The sequence below is a fragment of the Pyrus communis genome, chromosome 6 (genome assembly GCF_963583255.1).
Source record: "Pyrus communis chromosome 6, drPyrComm1.1, whole genome shotgun sequence".
Classification (NCBI taxonomy): domain Eukaryota; kingdom Viridiplantae; phylum Streptophyta; class Magnoliopsida; order Rosales; family Rosaceae; genus Pyrus; species Pyrus communis.
This window is the reverse complement of record NC_084808.1, coordinates 21,936,842-21,960,511: the sequence shown is the minus strand read 5'-3', so window position 1 is coordinate 21,960,511 and position 23,670 is coordinate 21,936,842. Positions and strand designations below refer to the sequence as shown.

Genomic DNA, 23,670 nt, shown 5'->3' with positions numbered 1-23,670 from the left:
TATTACTTATGTGTTGATTAACGTACTTATTTCCTATTGGTGACACATTATTTGGTTTGCAAATTTAGTTTAAAATTTTCGTCTCCTAGCATTACCCTTACCAAAATGGTATATCCATGACTTTTTTTTAGTACATCGATTTTTTACACTAAGGGAAGGGGGAGTTCAATTAAGCCACACAATGGGCAGCCTAATTTGGTATCGAATTCGCCATTCACGAGATTCAAACCTAAGGCCTCTCACTTTCAAGTGAAAAAGAATACCACAAGACCTTTGTACTGAGTGACGTTATATCTATGAATTATTATCTCAATATACATGTTAATCGTAATTGGCGGCAACACAAACTAATTGCCACAAAAGACAAAAACATTAGTGCATATAAAATTACTATAAAATACGAGAATATGCGAGTTAGTCACTCCAACAACGTACGGGGTGCACTTAAGGTTGATGAAGAACAAATAAATAAATCAAGGTAAGACGTCAGAAATACAATCAGTGTGCCAACCGTGTTTGATTTTGCCTATAAAACGAAAGGCAGTGAGTTTGTAGAAGGACAAGTACAGAAAGAGTCGTAGAAAAACAGAGAGGAGATGGCGGGGAAAGTGGTGAGCTTGAAAGAGGAAGAGACAGAAGAAGCAAAAGAAATAACGAACCAGCAACTGAAGGAGAGAAAAGTGTCATGGGCAAAGTTGCGCCGTGTCGACTCTCTCAATTTGGAGGCCGGAAGGGTTTCCATGAATGGAAGGCATGGCTCACAGGTCAGTCTAGAATATTAGCTACCATGTATGCATATTGCATGCGTTTCATACTTTTAGTTACTTTAAATATTTGTACCATCTTTCATCTCTGGAGAAAAACTTCTGTGGAGCTTGACTTGCCACTCAATAATGCTGAGTGGCACTACCATCCACTCGTAACATACCACTTAGAAGCTTTATCTACAGTATTTGTTATAATTTTATATTTAATTTTTTCATAATAGAATTTTCTACTAAATAATTACACCTCCCACTTTTTTACTCAATTCCTCTTCTTTTTTCTTGTCAGATTTTCTTCCCAGTCATGTATTGTTTCTTCTCTTCCCCTTGCTTTTCTGTGAAAAATTTGTAAAAAAAAAAAATAAGAACCCACCTTCTCTAACTTTTCATATCATGGAACCTAGAAACTAACCGATTTTGTCCCTTTTTTTTTGCAATTCGGTAGCAAATTTTATCAAACGAACTTGACTTGATTGATTAACACACAAATCTCTAATATCCAACAAAGGTGATACAAATTGAATCTACCATTTTGAAACGAAAATTTTCTCGTAATTAATTTGCTGTATAGAAATTCAAACCCCAGAAGAAGAGATAAAGATGCTTCCATGATTGTATTAGTTCATTCAAAATGTATCTAGGCAATGGCTTTATAGGGTGATTGGTTTTCTCAATCAAAACGTGGTTGATGGTTTCTTTGGTTCTTTGGTTCTAAAGTGAATTCTATTTTTTTTTTCTCCTTATTCCTGTATATATTTATGAAGAAATGCAAGAAAAGGAGTGGGACAAGTTGAGAAGGAAAGGAGACAAATAAAGAAAGGAAAATTATAGAAGTTTAGATGAATTAGAATATTAATTAGGAATATTTATTATGAAAACTTTAAATATAAATATGTTAAAAAATTATATTTAAATCTTATCACGTGGCAAGTTTTGAGTGGATAGTAGTGCCACTCAGCATCGTTCATTGGCAAGCAAAACCCCACACAAGTTTTTCTCCCATATCTTACAAAGCGAACAAATCCAATAGGATAAGTTGAAATTCATTAACAATCAGGAGTCTACTAGAAAATTTTAAAAATCTCTCAAGTGTAATTGATAGTATGAATAAGATTACAATCTAAAGGTCAATATCACTTATTTATAAGGAAAATTTTGGTACCGGTCCATGATTGATTAAAATTTTAGATTGAAACTTTATTAATGTGAATACTTTGATTAAATGACAAAATGTTAAATTTCAGTATTAATTAAGAAATTTAATAACCAAAATTATGAAATCCTTCCTGAAATCACGCAAATATTAATACAAAATAGAGATTTTTTCCCCCTCATATTCACAAAATATATATATAATATATATGTACAAATCAAAACTAAAAAGAAAATTGGTTACAAATTAAGAATGGGTACATATAAAAAGAAATATATGATACAAAAATTTAAGCATGAATATAAGTATATTAAATGTAACCTTTTTTTTTATAATAAATGGGTCTATTTAGAAATAGTTTAATAATTATTATTATAAAATTTAAATATGTTGATGTGTAAATATTTATTATTGAAATAATGACATGATAAAACCAAACGACCTTGATAAAAAAAATTAAAAAAGAGTAATGTTTCCATAAATGAAATAAGAAAAAAAATTAGGGATATAAACCTAATTTCGCCTAGTTAAATACCAAAAACGTCCTAGAATATTGAAATCGTTGAAATCCGTCCACATTCTAACTAGGCTTTAGGGCTGGGTTCGGTTCAAATCAGTTCGGTTTTTTATCAAAACCGAAACCGAACCGAAATTTCAGTTTGGTTCTTTTTTTTTTGTTTGGTTTTTCCGGTTCGGTTTCGGTTTTTATTTTAAATTTTAACATCTCCAATGCAATTATAACATAAGCATTCCAACTAGATCAACACATTTTTATTGATGAATATAATTAATTAAGGGGCATCACATGCTGCCTTTAGCTTAGTTTACTGGCAAAATAGATGTTTGTTTTATGGTCTTCTGTAAGAAAAAATGTGAAAGAGTTTATAACCAAGTATACATTTTTTGGGACCAATCCATACAGCGCTTGATGAATTAAGCATTCCAGTTACTGAAGCTGTGTGCCTTTTCTGTCTCTCACTTCTTTATGCACTGTTCATGCGGGTATTGCTTCCGCAACCCAAGTTTCTTCCTTCTCTTGTCTATTTGTATCTCAAATAAAAACTCTCTCCTTCTCTTTAAACCGAGGAACCCCAGGTATTATGCACATCCTTTATCCCTACCAAAGAATTTTAGAGCCATTCCCTAAAACCTGGAATCTTCATCTGCTGCCAGAAAATCCCAGCATCAATATCTCGAAAACCAATCCCTGTAGCCGCTTAAACATCCTCTTCTAGACCACCTAGCCCAAAAATAACAATTTTTTTAGCTTCATAGCCCTTCATATAGCATATATGATCAAGAATTCAAATTATATCCTACACCTCCTAAACTTAGAACAGAAAACAAGAATCAACACCGATAATTATCAGAGTTAAAGAACAAAACCAATCTACAGGAACCCTAAATCTAACCGAATCCCAGCAACAGATAATTAAATAAATAAATAAAATTTAATTTAATTATTCGGTTCGGTTCGGTTTCTAAACCACTGAAACCGAACCGAATTGAATTCGGTTCAGTTCAGTTTTTTCAATTCAGTTCGGTTTTTTCGTTCGGTTTGGTTTTTTCGGTTTCGGTTAGGTTCGGTTTTCCCTTTTTTTGGGTTTTCGGTTTTTTGAACCCACCCCTATTAGGCTTGTTGCATAGCAACTTGTCTTGTAGATATCGTCATTGAAGAAAGTTGAGGTTCCATCATAAAACCAATTGGCAATATAATGAGCAGCCTAATTACTTATAAACTCATGCAAGATCTTTTCTTTTTTTTTCAATGTGAGATTCTTACTCTCGACCGTCGTTCTTTTTGAAACCATATATTACAAACTCAAAACTGACACTCCAAACAAAAACTAGCTACTCATCCAGTTTTGGGATATGACATCAGCAAATAACCTTTTAATTAACAATTATCCAATTATTTTTCTTGATTGATCAATGCTTTATTTTTATTGCATGCAAAATACCCCCAATTTATGGGAAAGTGATCCTCTCCAGATCCCTTCCACACAAATCAGGGCCCTTGAAATTTGATCCAATGGTTAAAAATAAGGGGTCTCATTAAAAGTTATAATAACTTTAGCCGTTGGATCAAATTTCAAGGGTTCGGATTTTGCACTCAGGTGGCTCAGGTGGAAGGGATCTGGAGATGATCCCTTTCCCAATTTATGGGCTACTACAATCTTAACTGTCCATATATGTTATTGTCTTGTTATGTAAAAAAATAGTACATCGTGTGATAGTATCAACGAAATATACAGTATGACAAGTGATCAGATAGCATGGTACAAATCAAAGGGGCAATTTTTTTTTTTTTGGGGGGGGGGGGTGGGGAGCAAAAGGTGCAGTTGCACATGACCCTAAATTTGAATGGCCCCCAAAAGTTTTGTTATGTAATATTATGTAATAATGTTCTATATTTAGATATTGCTTTTATTAGCACTTTAAAATCCCATTGTGCATTCCTTATAAGAGTAATTTTTTTTCCTTTCTAAATATAAAACGATAATGCTAGGGACACTAAATGATGTGTCACCAATAGGAAATGAGCATGTTTATCAATGCTTAATACAATCATCAACTTACACTTCATTTAATTTACAAAATTTTGTCTCCCTAACATTACTCAATATAAAAATTTGGAGTACAATGAGATATTCTGATTGTCAATAATAACACCCTAAAAAATGATAGTTTTCAATTTTATCATATAATAATATTATATATTCAAGTGAAACTTTAAAGTTAGAGTTTTGAAGGAATTTTTTTTTTCTTCATGTTTGGCTGTTTAAGATTGAATTGCTTCGTATTATGGGTTATTATACAAAATGGTCCCTGAGATTTGCATGATCAATAGAAATGGTCCCTGAGATTGAAAATCAATAGAAATAGTTCCTGAGATTGTCCACCATCCATAATTTTGATCATTCCGTTAAAAACGATTTTGGGCAATTTTCAAAACTTTGTAACTCAAACGTTTCTTAACCAAATTCAACCCATAATATATCACAATGAAGATAGGAAAGTGTAGAATAAGATTATCCCAATGGTTGCTGGAGATGGCTGGAAAATAGACTGAAAAGTGACTGGTCCGCGGGAAAACTTGAAAACTCGTCAGAAACTGGGTAAACTTTAAACGTTCATAACTTCTTCAATACTCAATCAAATCGAGTGATTCAAAAATGAAAATAATACTTCTTGATGAGACGAAGAGAATGGTACCTTTTTCGAAGGCTAACTCGCCGTGGTTTGGTCGGACAACGGCTTGAAAGTGGCTAACCATTTTCGAGTTAGCCAGTTTCGAGCAGCTTTTTGGCCAAACCACAGTGAGTTAGTAGTAAATAAAGATACCATTCTCTTCCTCTCGTTGAGAAGTATGATTTTCATTTTTGAATCACTCGATTGCGTTGAGTATTGAAGAAGTTATGAACGTTTAAAGTTTACCCAGTTTCCGGCGAGTTTTCCAGTTTTCGCGCGGACCAGTCACCTGTCAGGCTATTTTCTGGCCCTCTCGGGCAATCATTGGGCTTCCAAATAGGTATAATCTTGTTCTACACTTTCTTATCTTAATTTTGATATATTATGGGTCGAATTTGGTTAAAAATTGATTGAGTTACGAAGCTTTGAAAATTGCCTAGAGTTTTTAATGGAATGACCAAAATCATGGATGGTGGACAATCTCAGAGACCATTTCTATTGATTTTCAATCTCAAGGGCCATTTCTATTAATCATGCAAATCTCAGAGACCATTTTGTATAATAACCCTTGTATTATTTAGTGAAGGTTATCTTTGTTGCTTTTTTACTTATAATTAATGACATTTGTAAACTTGCAAACAGTGAGTGCTAAATTTTGTTTTGATTTAAGTGATTAGTTTTCTAATCTCAATGCATTGTTCTACTTTGTTTAAAACTATTTTAAGGAGAGACCCTTTTATAAATTTCGCACGAAACCCCAAAAATCTCAAAGACGGTCCTGATACAAATGGTAAGACTTCTTGAAATTTATACTTTGATCCACTTTTGTTGCAGGCAAATAACTGGCATAGAACGTTGAGTTTGGCATTTCAGAGCATTGGGATTGTGTATGGGGACATAGGAACGTCTCCGCTCTATGTGTATGCTAGCACTTTCCCTCATGCTATTGACAACAATGACGACATTATAGGGGTACTGTCTCTCATTATCTATACCATAGCGCTCCTGCCTCTACTTAAGTATGCCTTCATCGTGCTATGGGCTAATGACAACGGTGATGGTAAGATTGATAAGCATCAAGTTTAAAGTTTAATCTCTTACTGATGTTGAAGTATTTCATTTTTTTTTTTCATATTCGACATCTTAAATCTCATTCATACATGACACCACATTTAACTTAATGAACATATCATTAATTACCTTGACAAACTAGTTAAGTATTAATTTGTAGGAGGGACATTTGCATTGTATTCCTTGATGTGCCGACATGCAAAGGTGAGCTTAATTCCAAATAACCAACCAGAAGACAGGGAGCTATCAAACTACAAACTTGAAACACCTTCCAACGAGTTAAAACGATCCCAAACCATCAAGAAGAAGCTCGAGAACAGTAAAATTGCAAAATACATCCTTTTCCTTGTCACCATTATGGGAACTTCAATGGTTATTGGAGATGGGGTTCTTACTCCTTGCATTTCAGGTAATTAACTAGTATTTAAATTGGCACACAACATGGACTTCCTTACTTATTGAACAATTAATTATTAGTTTGCCCTTATTTATAATTTTATATACATAATAGTATATTGGTAACTAACTATACAAATACATATATTTTCCTGCAAGAGTTGACCTAAAGGTTTAATTTGCGTGCAGTCCTTTCTGCCGTGGGCGGGATCAAGTCATTAGGCACAGGTAAAGTGAATTTAATGTATACAAGTCTTAGAGGGTTCCCATTTATTTTCTGTTAGCAGTTTCAGACACTTGCTAACATCGACTTAGAACAATCCAGATGCTGTCGTGGGGATTTCTATAGCAATCCTGATCATACTCTTTTCTGCTCAAAGATTTGGCACTGACAAAGTGGGATTCACCTTTGCACCTATTATCCTTGTGTGGTTCATGTTCATCGGTGGCATTGGACTTTACAATTTATTCAAACATGACATTAGTGTATTACGTGCTTTCAATCCAAAATATATCATCGATTTCTTTAGACGAAATGGGAAAAAGGGATGGATTTCCCTTGGGGGAATATTCCTCTGCATTACTGGTAAATATATATTTATTATTAACCCCTTTTATATATTTTTAAATTACCTAATCTCCTTGTGAATATATCGATTTAACTAGTTACATAAATTAAACCAGGGACCGAGGCCATGTTTGCTGATCTGGGTCACTTCAGTGTCAAGGCAATCCAAGTAAGTATTACCTTATACGCTTAAAATTTTTCATGATGGATTTTTTTTAAAGTTTTTTTTTTTTTTTTTTTTTTTTTTTAAATGAATTAGGTAGATCTGATATTGGTTTCTCCCAAAAAAAAAAAAAAAAAAAACTTAACTTTTAAGTTAGAGATGAATAATTTTAATAGAGAGAACGACAATGTCCAAAATACGTATAGGAAAATAATTAACCAGTAGAGAACTGTAGATAACCGACATTGTTGCACCATAATACGTTTTCAGGTGAGTTTCTCTTGCATCACATTTCCGGCGTTAGTACTTGCATATAGTGGGCAAGCAGCGTTCCTCAGAAAGTTCCCAGGGAAGGTGGACGAGACATTCTATGACTCAATACCAGGTGATTATAGTTATCCATATCTTGTGGTTACACGGATTGAACGATTATTTAGTTAACTAACTTCATTGGTATGTAATTTATGCAGACCCTTTGTACTGGCCAACGTTCGTTGTGGCAGTAGCAGCTGCCATCATTGCCAGCCAAGCTATGATATCTGGAGCATTTTCAATTATCTCTCAATCCCTGAGTTTGGGTTGTTTTCCAAGAGTTAAGGTTGTTCATACCTCTGCTAAGTATGAGGGCCAAGTATACATACCTGAGATCAACTACATGCTCATGGTTGCTTGTGTTATAGTCACTGCAGCCTTTAAGACCACAGAAAAAATTGGTAATGCATATGGTAAGCACAAAAAGTACATTATCTGAAGTAGATAGCTAGTGTACTAACATTTAAGTTGTACAACAGAAAAATTATGACATGTAACCTTCGTGATGCAGGAATTGCAGTGGTTAGTGTAATGGTGATAACAACATGTTTGCTTACTCTGATAATGTTGGTGATATGGAAGACTAGCATATGGTTGATTGGTCTGTTCTTTGTGGTGTTCTTTTGTGTCGAGGTGGTTTATGCATCTGCGGTGATGTACAAATTCGTTCAAGGCGGTTTCCTTCCTCTGGTCTTTTCTTTTTTCCTTATGGTAATCATGGGGATTTGGCATTATGTGCACCATCAAAGATACATGTTCGAGCTAAAGAATAAGGTTTCTAGTGAATACATGAAACAATTGGCCTCTAACCCCAACATAAACCGTGTGCCAGGAATTGGACTTCTATATTCTGAGCTTGTGCAAGGTATTCCCCCTATATTTTCTCACTTTGTTAACAACATACCGTCCATCCACTCTGTTATAGTGATTGTGTCGATCAAGCCTATTCCATTCAGCAAAGTCGCATTGGAGGAAAGGTTTCTATTTCGACAGTTGGAGCCAAGAGACTACCGAATGTTCCGTTGTGTCGCTAGGTATGGTTACAATGATAGAATGGGGGAACCCAAAGAGTTTGAGGAACAACTAGTTGAGCATTTGAAAGAATTTATCCGCCATGAGCACTTCGTACTTGAAGGAGAAATAACAAACGAGGCTGTTTCAACTGGACAGTCATCGAATGCGGAAGAATCAGCTCAACAAGTTAACCAGCCTCGTGGTTCATCAGGGCGCATTCTATCATTTAATACTGCTGGATCAACATCTAACGGAATAGTCTGTGCACCCGTCAAAGGAGCTGCAGAGGAAACGCAGTTCGTGCAAGAGGCCATGGAGAAAGGCATAGTTTATCTGCTGGGACAGACGGAAGTGGTGGCAGGATCAAACTCGTCATTGTTCAAGAGGATAGTGGTCAACCATGTCTACAGTTTCTTGAGGAAAAACTTTAGGCAAGGGGAGCAAGTCATGAGAATCCCACGGACTAGGCTTCTCAGGGTTGGAATGACCTATGAAATATGAGATCACAGTGTGTGTGAATCCGTGATCTCAAATGAACAAACAAGATTGCCTAATGTGTTTCAATATGTGAATTTGTGTGTGGCCCTGATGCGAACTATAATTAAGTGATTAGTTTAATGACTATTAGGGGTTTAATTTTGAATTATTAGGCTTATTCGTGTTTTAGTAAAGTTTGTTATAATGGCGAGCTGGCAAGAGTCAGTCATAACTTGTATAAGACACTAGCTTGGAGTATTGTTGGTATGAGAAATATTTTACAAAAGAAATTAATACAAAAATATATTGGAGCTCTGCTTCTTCTCTCTCCCTTCTTCTTCCTTCCACCCCATTTCTGTGTATCGGTTAAGGTTGAATAAGGACTGACATTTGGATCATATCAGGCCCCGACACCAATTCAAGGGCAATGTTGTTCATGCATGCCATTGGATTAGCCATGAAATTTTTGTGAGCAGTTTGGTTTATGTATATGTGTAAATCTTTCCACTTGATGAAGATATAATTAAGTTTTTAGTTCAAGTACTTCAAAGTAGAATTCTTATAAAAAATAAAATAAAAAAGAAGCACAAAATATGGCCCTACGCCACACCAAAACTTGACTAACATCAAAACCATGAAGTCAAACATATTGACATTCCTCAAAATCCCATATTATGTTCATCCTTACCACTTCGGGCTGGGCCCATAGGCTTCAAAAATCCAGCCTTCACTTTGCCCTAAGATTTTATTACTCAATTTGTCATTGGTTGGTTCTCTAAAATTTTTAGAGCTGGTTCGGTATAGGATCTCAAATCGAAAATGGTATTCCAAATCTCAAACCGAAAATTTTTGGGACAAGATTCTGAAACCAAAATAGAACCGAAAATTTCGGTACAATTCGGTATTTCCCAAATCTCCTATGCGGATTGTCGTTTTGAAACCTCTAATTGTTGTATCAGCTTTCCGTGCTTGGCTCCAAGTTCCGATTTCACATAGAGAGTTCGAGGAGGAGGCAAAGGAGCTCGGTTCTGCTAGCTTTGAGGAGGAAATAAATGAATTATAGAAGAACCATATGATTAAAAACCCCAAATTTCAAACGAAATGTAACACGAAATTGAAAACCCCCATATCCAAAACCCTAGAATTCAAATGCCCAAATTAAAACAAATTGAAGCCACAAACAGACTTTACCACATCAAGATTACCTAATGAAGACAAGAAGATTATCTTAATGAAGAGAGAAGTAGAAGGAAGCAAAGGTGGCTATATTGATTATCGAATGCAGAGGAAGTTGTCAAGTGCGAAAAGAAAATGGAAGATTGGATGTAGTGTGAAGGTAAGGGGGAGAGAGTGAAAAAGTGTAGGGAGAGAGAGAGAGAGAGTTAAGGAGTGAAGGTCGGGTTTGGGTGGAGAGTTTCAGACTCAGATACACATTTTGAATGAACGGCTGAGATTAATTCTCAACCAATCCAACGACCTATAATATCTAAAACTATATATATTTTAACTTCGGTTCAGTTTGGTATTACCGAAAAAGTCAGATTGTGAGACCAATTCCCCTATCGAATGGTTCGGGATCGGTACCAAAATTTTCGGGATTTTCGGATTGAGATTTTTTTAGTTCGGTTTCAAGATTTTTTCAGTACGGTTCGGGATTTTCGGTATTTTTTTTCCACCCCTAAAAATTTTCATGGGATCCTTCCTTCCTATTAAGTTGCACAGTAAAATCATACGATATTTGGCATGTCACACGATAATCTTTCAATTCATATTGAGAAACAGTACAAATTACTGTTGTCTCTGTAAATCTTCCCGGTCCCCGAAATAGGTGGATAATTATAACTTACTACTAGTTGTCTCCATTTTCTTAAAAAATAAAAAAATAAATAAAAAATGAGAGAGAACAAATGAGTAATGTGTTTGACTTTACATTAAATTAATAGTTTAATATAATTTTTGGACTCCAAACATGTTACGATCACTTCATGCCACTAATAGCACATGTTTCGAAGTATGCAAATTGTTTTTTTTTTTTTTTTTAATCGTACGCCCAATTTGTCTCTGGAAGACTGGAACATATCTATTTAGGGTTTTGGGGCTACTTTTAATTCCTTTTGATTTTCTACTTTTCGAAACATCGATGGCATTTCATTACCGAGAAAGAACCAAAATACAACAGAAGGCTGAACGCCCACTGCATAAGAGATTCTTGCAACAACAAATATGATATGAGGTCTGAGGGCTCCTCAAACAAGTTACAAGAAAGTACCGTATGAAGAGCATAGCAAGCTAAATGATCGACAATCCTATCGATATGATGACACACATACATATATATATATATGGGTAGAAAAAGCTTCTATTCATGGATTCCTATTAACAATGATTCAATGAAGAACTTGCCGCTTAAAACCAGCTTGTGAGGAAATGATGCCCATTATGGAGAGAGAGATATTATTAGTAAAAAATTTGGATAAATTACATAAAACTACCTTAATTATTAGGTTATTAACAGTTTCACACCTCGTCTTTAAAAAGTTTCAATATCATACCTTATCTTTGAATTTGTTGCAATGTCATACCTCCCGTCAGTGGTGTGTTAATTCATCTGTTAAATGCTGACATGGCTTGAAAAGAGGCCTATTTTCTATTAAAAAATTAATAAAATATTATTAGAATAATAATTTACCCTAAAAAAAAACCCACACCCATCTTCCCCGACCCCTTCCCCACCTACACCAACATCTCCACCGGCCACCACCTTATCCGCCCCCGACCCCTTCCCTACCCATGCCAACAGCTCTAACCTTCCCCACATCCTCTCTTCCTCCTCCCTCCAACAGCTCCAACCCCACCATTCCCTTCCCATCTTCCCCGTCGGTCCCCCCCACCCCCCCCCCCCCCCCCCCAAAACCTTCCTTCCAAGCCCAGAACCCCTCCCCCACAAACCCACCACCCCTCTTTTGCCTCCCAAGCCTCCCAAGCCTCCCAACCACCTCCCTCTTCTCCTCCTCCACTCTCTTCACCTATCCTCCCATTCAAAAAAAAAAAAAAAAATTTGAACTCGCACCTCACCCAACCCTTCATTCCCGTCGAAGTCAGACCACCTCAACTGGTTGTCTTTTTTTTCTTTTTTATTTCTAAGTTTTGAATGCTAGGGGAGGTGAAGAAAGTGGATGAGAGGGAGGTGGTTGGCAAGCTCAGGAGGGAGAAGAGGGGTAGGGGGTTGCGGGGGAGGGGTTCTAGGCTTAGAAGGAAGGTTTTGGGGGGCAATGGGGGGACCGACGAGGAAGATGGGAAGGGAATGGGGGGTTTCGGGGGGAAGGGGAACTAGGTTTGGGATTTTTGGGGCTTTTTAAAAAAAAAAAAACAATTTTTAATAGAAAATGGGTCTCACCTCAAGTCACGTCAGCATTTTAATGGAGGAATTGACAGACAACTGACAGAAGGTATAAAATTGTAACAAATTCATAGATGAGGTATGACATTGAAACTTTTTAAAGACGAGGTATGAAACTGTTAATAACCCAATAGTTGAGGTAGTTCTGTGTAAGTTACCCAAAAAATTTAGATTTCACCAAATACTATAATTTTTTTTTCAAAGGACAACAAGGCTAATTTGAATGTAAATGAAATAACTACATATATAATATTTGAAATAGTTAAAAAAAAAAATCACTTTTGAAATGACTACGTGCAACCAATACTTAAAAATCCATGAATATCTTCATTTTCTTATTATATCATCCAATCCTATACTATAAGCATCCATGGAGAAATTTTTAGTTGTGACGGGAACACAAGTGGTACACCACGTGTTTTAATAGAAGTGGTGGGATATTTTATTTATTTAAGTTATTAACTTTTTAGCACACATATCCCACCATTTGTATAGTGACACGTGATGTACCATCCCGTGTACCAATCACATTGAGAAATCTCTCTCATCCATGCATGCGAAAAGGTATTGATAACTTCCATGTAGGGTTAGAAAATAAGGAAACCAATTGAAATGACACGCCTCAACAAATTAAGTACGTAAATGGGTAAAGATTTAGAGAACTATTTAAATTATGATTGGACAACAACAACAAAAAATATATATAAAAAAAGATCATGACACACGTTTTAGATCTATTACATTTCTTTATATATGACAGTTCAAGTACAATGGATATTGTAGAGACACAATTAAATTTTGAGGATGGTACAAAAACTAGCTAAGCGTATAAATCATGTTTAAATAAAACCCAATTCAGAGAATTGGTAGAGAAGTTGAAGAGCAAGAAGAAAGAAGGCTCGATAGATGTTCATGGCAAAGAATAAAGTTGTGAGCCGTTTCAACTCCCTTAATTTGGAGGCAGGAAAAGTTTCGACGCCCCAAAGGTCAAAGCTACATGCAAGGTCTCTATTTGTTCATTTCAATATTTTTTTAATAGTTTTTGTTTAATTACAAGCGATATTACTACTTTAAATTGAAGGGGACGATTTGAACCCAGCCACAGATCCGCCATTTGCTTCTTGATGGTTTAGTTTGACATAGTCTTGAGATTTATACTAATTAGTTTGCTCCATTTTAATTTACTTATTTGTGTTCAGCAGCATGTAAGTTGGCGGAGAACTTTGAGTTTGGTATTTCAGTGCATAGGTGCTGTGTATGGTGACTTGGGGACGTCTCCACTCTATGTGCTTAATAGCACTTTTGCCCAAGGAATTGGCCCCCATGAAGACATTGTGGGAATCCTGTCTCTCATCTTCTACACCCTAACACTCATATCCTTGATTAAGTATGCCTTCTGTTCGGGCAGGAATTTCATTGGGAAAGGTCCCTGGCTCGAGCACACAGCTCCCCGAGGAGTTGGCACTTTTGTTGGTTGTCGAGCTCCTTCTTGCTGAGAGGCTACAAGAGGAGAACAAAGTTAGTTCCGAAATGTGCCTTTGTAGAGCCTTAGGTGTAGGCCTTGAGGCTCACAATCAAAATCAATGAAGTGCTTAGGCATGCCACTGCCATCTCAATATGGCAGATGTAGAACAAGTGTGTTTAAGTCGATCATTTGCGCCCTAAGTTATTCTAACTTCTTGTTATCAAAGGATTATCGTAGATGAGTTAAGTCTACATTAAGTTCTTTTCTATGCCTTGAGACCAAGGACTTTTAGTTTATTATCTTATATGCTTTGAAGGGTGAAAGTCCAGATCTGGCTTAAGCCATCAATCTAATTTCTGTTCATCTTTTATGATAGTAAAACCACTAAATGAACCAGATCTGAGGACTGATGGAGCTTCTGATCACCAAAAGACTGGAAATACTTGAATATATAATGTAGAATACATCATAAACCAGATCTATTAATGGAAAGACGAAACAAAGAGAGTCGGGCAAGATTTCACCTTGTCAGGCAAGGTTGAACATCTTGCAGTCTTTTCTCTTTGTGATTACAAATGGTTGTGTGTTTGGAATGGATGGATGGTAAACAAGTTTACACGAGAGAATCGATAGTACGCCACAAGGGGTGATAGCAGAGCTTTAAACTAGACAAAAGATGGCTTTTGTGGGGAGTTATCCTGAAAATGATTAAGGTCCGGCTGATTACAGCTTTTTAGATGCAAATCTGGCTTGAGAGCAGAGTTTTGTATGTTTGTTTGTTTAATTGGTTGAGTGTCTTTGTCTCTGGGACCTCTTCCTCCTTTTATAGACCTTTTATTTTGGCTGTTGCAAGTTTTGCCCGAAAGCACTTCAGTGAGTCATCATTTTTTTTTACATGTTATGCCATTAGAAAGTACTTCTCTTGTAAGCACATAACCTTTTCATTAATAAGGAGTCGTCATATTGTCTTGAGATGGATGGCTGGGCTTGGTGCTGGGCCTCGGGCGAGTTCCTTCACTTTAGCTCTTTTGGGCTTCCATTCCTTTAAGTCCAAATTTCAAATATTAACCCAAACACCTTCATCGTCTTGTGGGCCAATGATAATGGTGATGGTAAGAGAGAGATTTTTCAATGTGATCGGTGTCACTATACAAATGATGAGATATGTGTGCTAAAAAGTTAATAACTTAAAAAATAAATTTTTCCATCATTCCTATTAAAACACGTGGTGTACTACTTGTGTTCTCATCACAATTAAAAAGTTCTCGATGGTAAGATAATATTAGTGGCTAGCTGCACTGTTTTTATTGTTGTAGGACACCAATATACTTTTGTGCCTTTAGAGTCAAAAGACACAATATAATTTGTGTCCTGTGACCAGATTTCTAGTACTGAATTAACGATAGCTCTCAATCATACCACATGATGGCATCAACCTTCACAAATCTTCTGAATTTTTTTATTAAGTTTGTTGAATTCGTAGGGGGGGACATTTGCACTGTATTTATTGTTGTGCCGGCATGCGAAGGTGAGCTTAATTCCAAACAACCAGCTAGAAGAAAGGGAGCTATCAAACCACAAACTTGAAACGCCATCCAACGGGTTAAAACGATCGCAAACCATCAAGAAGAAGCTCGGGAATAGTAAGATAGCCCAATATGTTCTTTTCCTTGTAACCATTATGGGAACTTCCATGGCAATTGGAGATGGGGTTCTTACTCCTTGCATTTCAGGTAATTGAATACTAGTTTCATGGCATACAATTTTGGACTTATTGAACGAATAAATGCATTGTTATTGTATACTTTAGCATATATATTTTCTTGCTAGAGAACTGACAAAACATTTTAATGTGCGTGTATGCAGTTCTCTCTGCAGTGATCGGGATCCAATCAGTAGGCATCAAATCATTAGGCACAGGTAGAGAAATATTTATATGCGATCGTAACACCGCCACAAAATGCTACTAATAAAGTGGAAGAAAAGGAGGCTTTAAATTAGGGTTTTGAATCATTTATTTATCTGTGCAAATCATATTAAATTTATTTATTTTTGTTGGTATCTTAAACGTTTAGTGATACATTTGGTAACATTGACTATTACTTCAGATGTTGTTGTCGGGGTCTCCGTAGCCATACTGATCATTCTCTTCACTTTTCAACAATTTGGAACTGATATAGTGGGATTCACATTTGCTCCTATTCTCATCTTATGGTTCGGAATTTACAACTTAATCACACATGACATTTCTGTATTACGTGCTGCTAATCCAACCTACATCTTTCGTTACTTCCATAGAAATGGAAAACAAGCATGGATTTCACTTGGGGGAGTAGTTCTCTGCACTACTGGTAAGTATAAATTTATCTAGATATAGATATATTTTATTTTTAACCATGTTTCTCCTTCTGAATTGTTTAACTAGCAAGAGGCATAAACATGCAGGCAATGAGGCCATGTTTGCCGATCTTGGTCACTTTAATGTCAAAGCAATACAGGTAAGCGAATAGTAATACCCAAGCCATTCTTGTTGTACATAGACTTGTGGATCTAATTTTGGTTTCTTTAGGAAAAGGAAACGAGGAAATTTTTATAGAGGACCAACTAGTATAATTTTTATAGAGGACCAACTAGTATAAATTACCTACAGAGTATCAACTAACAGCATTCAAATTATTACTATTGAACTGCATTCTTTTGAGTACTTCAGTGCATTCGTGGTGTAGCCTTAACTCATAAACCCTAATAATGCAGATCAGTTTCTCTTGCATCATATTTCCTGCATTGATAATGGCATATGGGCGATCAAGCCGCATACCTCAGCAAGTTCCCAGAGAAGGTGGATAATATATTCTACGATTCTGTACCAAGTGCGTTCTCACCACACAAGCATCATTCTCAAATTCCAAACCGGAAAATTTGTTTATTGAGATCGTATTTAACTATATGCTTGAATAATTATTTTTGTTTGCTGTATTAATCTTCCTTGAGGTGGCATTATGCAGAAACTTTGTACTGGCCAATGTTCGTCATGGCTATAGCTGCTGCTATTGTTGGAAGCCAATCTATGATATCTGCAACATTTTCAATTATCTCTCAGTCATTAAGTCTGGGTTGTTTCCCTAGGGTTAAGGTTGTTCACACCTCCGCTAAATATGAGGGCCAGGTTTACACGCCGGAGGTCCACTACATGCTTATGGTTGCTTGTATTACAGTCACTGCCATATTCAAGACTGGTGATCAAATTGGCAACGCATATGGTAATTAAGCACCCAAAATATTACAAAAATCCCTTCTTAAAAACAATTTTACTCTATGCACCAAAATTTGAATAGTAAAGAACTGAACATATAAATTTGCAAAATGACATGTATCTTCTTGTGATGCAGGAATTGCAGTTGTTAGTGTAATGGTGATAACCACATGTTTGCTCACTCTAATAATGTTAGTTGTATGGCAGAGGAGCATATGGTTGATTGCTATCTTCTTTATGGTGTCCATTGGCGTCGAGGGGACTTATTTATCTGCTTTCTTGTTTAAATTCTTTGAAGGTGGATACCTTCCTTTGTGCTTTGCTGCTGTCCTCATGGTGGTTATGGGGATTTGGCATTATTTGCACAAGCAAAGATACATGTTTGAGCTCAAAAATAAGGTTTCTAGTGAACACATGAAACAGTTGGCTTCTGACCCCAATATAAATCGTGTGCAAGGCATTGGACTTCTAAATTCTGAGCTTGCTCAGGGAATTCCTCCTATATTCTCTCACTATGTTTCTAACATACCATCCATCCACTCGGTTGTAGTGATTGTGTCGGTCAAGCCTATCCCGATCAGCAAAGTTGCATTGGAAGAGAGGTTTATATTTCGACAGTTGTAGCCAAGGGAGTACCGTATGTTTCGTTGTGTAGTTAGTTATGGCTACAACGACAGAATTCGGGAACTCAAAGATTTCGAGCAACAATTGGTTGAGAATTTGAAAGAATTTATCCAGAACGAACACTTCATACTTGGTGGAGGAACAACAGAGAAATCCGAGGAGGCAGTGACAAATGGACAGTCACTCAATGCTGAAAAAGAAATACGACAAGTTAACCCACCTCGGGTTTCATCAGGGTCCATTCAGTCACTCAGTGCTGCTAGCTCAACGAGTCCGTCCAGGAGAATTGTCTCTGCACCCAGTAGAGGAGCTGAGGAGGAAATGCAGTTTGTGCAAGAAGTTATGGACAAGGGTATAGTTTATCTGTTGGGAGAGACAGAAGTGGTGGCAGAAGAGAAATCATCATTGTTCAAGAAGATAATTGTCAACTATGCCTACAATTTCTTGAGGAAAAATTTTAGGCAGGGGGAGGAAGTAATGGCAGTCCCACGGACAAGGCTTCTGAGGGTCCGAATGACCTATGAGATATGAGAGAATAATATCAGATGACAATCTTTTTAGATTCCAGTAACTTGAAACTAGAGGGGTTTTATTTACCTGCGTTCTGTTCAAATTCATCGAAGGCAGATACCTTCCTTTGTCCTCAATTTCATAATATATTTGATTTCAAAAGTTGGTGCAGAGTGAAAAACGTTTAATGGCACTTTGGTAACCTAGGGTACTATTATTTCAAATGATGCTGTGGGAATTTCCATGGTACTCTCTTTGTTGTCAAAAGATTTGGCCCCGGTAACTTGGGCTTCGAAGCCAGTCGCCGGAAAAGCTAAAGCCAGGTCGACTCATTCAACATGTGAGGCGTGGCTTATAGTCATGGAGGTTCTTCCCACCTCCAAGTTGAACTACCTGGCTTAGCTTTTTTGGTGACTGGTTTCTCGGGTTCTCCATTTCTCTTTCGGCGGTCTCGGATATTTCTTCCGTCTCTACACTCTCTAGTCTCCCAGTTCCTTCGAATATCTGCTTTCTGTAGTTTCTAGATTCTCAGTGGTGTTTCCTGAAAATTTGTTGCAGTAGTTTAAAGTTTAAAGAGAAAAATCTACACCTATGGTGGTCGCAACACACTGGAAAATAGTAGTGTTTGTTGCTGAAAATGTTGAATTCGCATCATTATGCTCGATAAAAGGAATTAGGGTTCGTGTTCACTTCTTTTCTTTTTCCTTAAAAGGGAATGAATTTTAATTAAGCTGGATGATCTGAGATTCTGAATACATAAATCTTCCTAATAAAGCGCAGAAGTCAGAAGGCTCCTCAACCCTAACAAGCAAATCTGGGGACTACACTATTTCCCTCTATGAACATGCGTAAAACTTTCGACAGAAACATTCTCTATCACTATTAACTCGGCAGAGTAACCTTCAAAAATGGCTTGTAAAAAAGGTTGTCTCCAGCACCTGCGTAATTTGCTCGATCTCTAGCAGAAAAGGCTTCGGCATTTTCAGTGAACACACAAGCGGCATTATCTAGACATCTAGCTGCTACCCTTGTACATTCTCTCCTACCTTAGAGTCCTGAGTGCCTCAAAGCTTTAAGACATAAAGTTCATCTATATATTACACAGTTTTTATAGGAGAAGTGATTACATATGTCTAATTTCTGGGGGAACCAATAGTTTCAGTTTTTCTCAACTTAAAAATGGAAAACAACTCACATATACGTCTATGGACCTTGAACCCTCGCATGAACGAAAGCCACCACCAGACCTCTAACCACAATGTACAGGCTCTTCCGTGATTCGATGACGAATAATGTATAGAGTAGATGCAGACCTTAGTTTTGCTGAAACTACACTTGACCCAAAGTATCCATAAAGGCAGTTCGATTCTATGCAAGTGCATCTTCCTATTTAAAGAATCAGAGCTTTCATTCCGACAACAGAGAAGGATTGTGACATCATCCTTCCTGTGTGGAGTTCAGCACTACGCGTTAACCAAATACGATCCTCCAGGTTAGCAGCTATTATCTTGGCTGTAAGAGCAGAACAAACAATTTCTAACCAATAATTTAGCTCTTCAGATCAATACTCCCTTCAATTTTCTGTCTGCCTGTTGAACCATGTTCCATTCCAAACTCCGCAGCCAACATTTGTATATCAGGTGAGCTCTCCCAGTTGGCTTTGTGATCCCAGTTTGTATGTCTTGGCTGGGTCTCGCACCGCTGCAATCCACCAACACTATCAATCTGAGTCTGTATATCCTCCAGATCTTCAGCAGCAACAGCTTGTCGTTTTCCCATTTCTATGTCAGAACTTGCTTTGGGCATCTCTGGGCTCATGGGATGGCCTGATGGCATTGAAGTGGTGTAGACAGAAGAAGTATCGCCCTTGACCACTTCCCTGAAGTTATGTTTAGATCTTGGAATTTCAGAGAAGAAGACTTCCGCAACATTGCTAAAACACCCACGATTGTAAGGGTTCGTCTTCACGTTGTACCGGTACCGAAAGTTTTCATATGTTGTCTGTACACAAGTGGAAATTATCTCTAAGAGAGATAAAGAGAGAGGGAACACCAAACAGAAACAAAGGTAAAGAGCAACGAACCTGATTGGTGAGAATTAAATAGAGATGGAATCCTGTGAGACCTCCAACAAACCAAGCAGCTCCAAATGTATAGAGAATTAGAGCACCTGAAACAGGTGACTTTGATAAAGCTCTCCAGAGACTGCAATGGTAATAATCCATTATCTTCATGACGTTTACCCAGCAGAAGGCAAAGACATAGAGACACAGAACAGTCGTGGAGGACACAAACATGAAAAATAATCTGTAATTCCTCTGTAAAAAAAATAAAAAAAATAAATTTAAGTGTAAGGATTATAAAAAGATAACAACGTATCCAACAAAGACATTAGTGAGAAAAAACTCAAACAATGAGAGGAAGCATAGATCGAGAATGCAGGAGTATGATTATATGCAGGCCAATGACGTAAGCTAGAGATGAATCGAGTGTTGGAAACTCACCCCCTAGATGCATGAACTGTGCAAATAGTGAGTGAAAGACAGACATTCATCTCAACAAGTCACGATAGACAGATACAACTAAGAGATTTGCTTGATGAAAGCATAGCACAAGGAGATAACATTGTCATCAGTCTTTTTTGAATTTTAATATTTATATGTGTGTGTGTGTGTGTGTGTGTATTAATTTAACCTAAAATTCAGAAGAAAAAAAAAAAAAAAAATCTGAGAGAGCTTCTTCTGCTAAAAGGTTACACCTCACATCATATTACGAAAGATAAACACAAAGTTCAAAAATAGAATAACTACGCAAATACAAGCTATAATGTTAGTTCAATCAAAATGAAGCATACTTTGCCAATACATTGCCCCACCCATGGACAATGGTGATCAAAACGCTCAACGCAGTTGTTGCATATAGAGCAATGAGAGCATCGGGGTGGGCGATATAGCATGCATGTTTGACAGTATTTGGTTTTAACTATCACGCCATTAATGATAACTTCTTTTGTGGGTGGTATGCCTGTAGGTCCATTCTGGCTTCCTGGCCAATCAGAAGAGATACTAGAGACATAGCCGTCATCTTCTGGTTCTGGAGGATGCAAGCTACGAGGAATAATGCCAGGATCTCTTGCAGATGTAATCAAGAGAAGAGTAACAACCTGCACTAGTTGATAGGCCAAAAACCTTCAGTTATAAATACATACAAAAGTAACCTTCAGTTATAAATACATGCAAAAGTTCACCGCTGCAAACAACGTAAATGCTCTTTAAAGAATAGTCGAGCAAATAAACTTATTTCACAACACCAGCTTTATCAAAATCATAGACTAACAGGTAGGACTGACTCATTTAAGGGGTTCCATCAACTGATGAGTTTGACCAGGCAGGTCTTGTTGCCCGCCTATGTCCACAAGTTTACTTCCTTCTTAGTGTGGCGCTATGTCCCTATGCCACACCAAGTAGGTGGTGATTGTGCTGACCCTCAGGTTTAGGTGGAAGGCCCATCCTTCCTGGATGAGTGGAAAAATCAAAACTTGACCAACATCAACACCATGTGCAGAACATATTGTGATTTCCCAACATCTCTACAAACCAATGAAACTACCGATTGCTTCTGCCTTAAAGCGGAAATAAATCTATAAGTATTATGCTCCATCTGAGTTTCAAGTTTACATTATCATATTCAGGTGTCCAAAATACAACAATTTGATAGTTAACTCGAATAAACTTTAGTAATAAAGTTACAAAGTATATGGCTAAAAATTTCTCCTCTTTTCTCTCATTTTCCTCCTACTGTGACATCTCTGATAGTTGTAAGAATTGAAAAACAAGTCATCTAAGATGAAGAACTCACATATACTGCTAATACAGGACATATAGCCACAATAAGATTGCCAATGTAGTGCGGGAATTGATGAATTAGTCCTTGCGAAACAAAAGCGCAGAACAGGATCACTGGAACCACAATTAGGGACACAGTAAGGATTAATGACCTCGAATCTGGACCCAATATAATTCTTCCATTAAAGAAAAATTTCTGCAAGAAATCACACGAAAATGAGTTCATTGTAAGGTCCATCTTTTACAAAATTCAATCCAAAGACAGGTCAATCTACGAAATGCGAGAATTATGAAAATTAACTGATAAATATATAGATTTGTATTCATTTTCTGTTGTTTTTACATGTAATGCAATTGGAATTTGACGTATTTACAGATTAATGACCTACATTGTTTCCTTTCCAAACTTGATAAAGCCGCAGGGACGGGCCAGGGGCGTCGATAATCCGACGGTCGGAGTCGGAATGCTGATGAGGCAGAGCATTTCCGTACATTCTTTCCTGCTGCGTTCTGACCATGTCGTTGTTTCTCATGGCCCCTCCCTCCCTACAATCCCTCCACCTCAATGCATTTGATTCCAACCCACCAGCCACCGTACGATCCGCCGCTCAAACAATCACGCCAAGCCTCAACGCCCGGAAAACACAATGCCCGTCGCATCCAACTAGAATCAAACACGCCCATATTAACAAAACAAAAACTGCTCCAAAAATTCCCGAACCGATACAAATTTGTCAAAAAATGAAATCTTTAACGTACCTTTTTGCCAGTTTGAATTTTTCCTTTCTGGGTTTTCGATGAGGAGGAGGAGAGAACCGAATCCGAAGCTCTGTCGCCCTAAAAGTGTACGGGTTTATTTCAAAATTTTCAGGGGCTTTCTGTTCAATGCATTTGATGAAACGCCATGAAAACGAGCAGCTGGGCTGGAAATCGGAAAGTGGGTGCGGATCGGGGACGAGACTCGGGGTGGGAAACCGGTTGCCTCCAAACCCAAAGAGGTGTATGAAGAGGGTGGATACTGATTACAAGTCCGTCCAAGAGGGACAATGCTCTCTGCTCCCGTGGCGATTTCCCTCCCAACGACTCGGTTAACCGATTTTTCCGAATATTTTTCTTTTTTCTTTTTGCGCTCTTTTTGTCTGTTGAATTTTGCTGTGTAATTTTATTTTTCGGGGAAAAAAATGAGCTTAGGAGGATAAAGGAAAGAGGGCAACGTGCTATTCGCCGTTGCTTTCTCGTACTGTAGGATGTAGTAGCTGACTCTGTCTGCTGTTACGAGGAATGGAGCTTTGTTTTCCTGCTTGCCACGACGCACCAACTAAAACTAACATGAAACAAACAAGCTATTCATACATCTTCGCTATAGCTGATGTTGTTACGCTCATGTCTGCTCACATTTGTATTTTTTCTATTGTTATTAAAATCGTCATTTGATTGCTACTTACATATTATTAAACAATAATT

At 37.2% G+C, this 23,670-nt stretch overlaps 2 protein-coding genes and 1 pseudogene across 2 annotated transcripts; 2 read left to right on the top strand and 1 right to left on the bottom strand.

Moving 5' to 3' along the window:
• The first annotated feature begins 596 nt into the window (after nucleotides 1–596).
• Nucleotides 597–9,134, top strand: LOC137738224 (potassium transporter 5-like). Its single transcript, XM_068477857.1, has 9 exons — nucleotides 597–764; nucleotides 5,944–6,169; nucleotides 6,341–6,589; nucleotides 6,766–6,804; nucleotides 6,902–7,162; nucleotides 7,261–7,313; nucleotides 7,578–7,692; nucleotides 7,778–8,032; nucleotides 8,131–9,134. Exons 1-9 carry the CDS (start codon nucleotides 597–599, stop codon nucleotides 9,132–9,134), a joined length of 2,370 nt encoding a protein of 789 aa, XP_068333958.1.
• Nucleotides 9,135–10,341: 1,207 nt separating this feature from the next.
• LOC137736239 (potassium transporter 5-like) lies at nucleotides 10,342–18,463 on the top strand (annotated as a pseudogene).
• A 667-nt stretch (nucleotides 18,464–19,130) lies between these two features.
• On the bottom strand, nucleotides 19,131–23,348 carry LOC137738078 (probable protein S-acyltransferase 7). Its single transcript, XM_068477680.1, has 6 exons — nucleotides 22,966–23,348; nucleotides 22,596–22,870; nucleotides 22,220–22,402; nucleotides 21,216–21,524; nucleotides 20,446–20,679; nucleotides 19,131–20,363 (listed from the first exon to the last, which is right to left on the bottom strand). Exons 2-6 carry the CDS (start codon nucleotides 22,737–22,739, stop codon nucleotides 19,911–19,913), a joined length of 1,323 nt encoding a protein of 440 aa, XP_068333781.1. The 5' UTR covers nucleotides 22,740–22,870; nucleotides 22,966–23,348; the 3' UTR covers nucleotides 19,131–19,910.
• Between the last annotated feature and the right edge of the window lie 322 nt (nucleotides 23,349–23,670).

Excerpts from the sequence above, each read along its gene's own strand:
- LOC137738078 (XM_068477680.1), bottom strand. The coding sequence starts at position 22,739 with ATGAGAAACAACGACATGGTCAGAACGCAGCAGGAAAGAATGTACGGA. Across the intron at positions 22,403-22,595 it reads AAGTTTGGAAAGGAAACAAT|AAATTTTTCTTTAATGGAAG; the intron begins GTAGGTCATTAA and ends GATTTCTTGCAG. Across the intron at positions 20,364-20,445 it reads ATTTAATTCTCACCAATCAG|ACAACATATGAAAACTTTCG; the intron begins GTTCGTTGCTCT and ends ACTTGTGTACAG.
- LOC137738224 (XM_068477857.1), top strand. The coding sequence starts at position 597 with ATGGCGGGGAAAGTGGTGAGCTTGAAAGAGGAAGAGACAGAAGAAGCA. Across the intron at positions 6,805-6,901 it reads GATCAAGTCATTAGGCACAG|ATGCTGTCGTGGGGATTTCT; the intron begins GTAAAGTGAATT and ends AGAACAATCCAG. Across the intron at positions 7,693-7,777 it reads ATTCTATGACTCAATACCAG|ACCCTTTGTACTGGCCAACG; the intron begins GTGATTATAGTT and ends TAATTTATGCAG.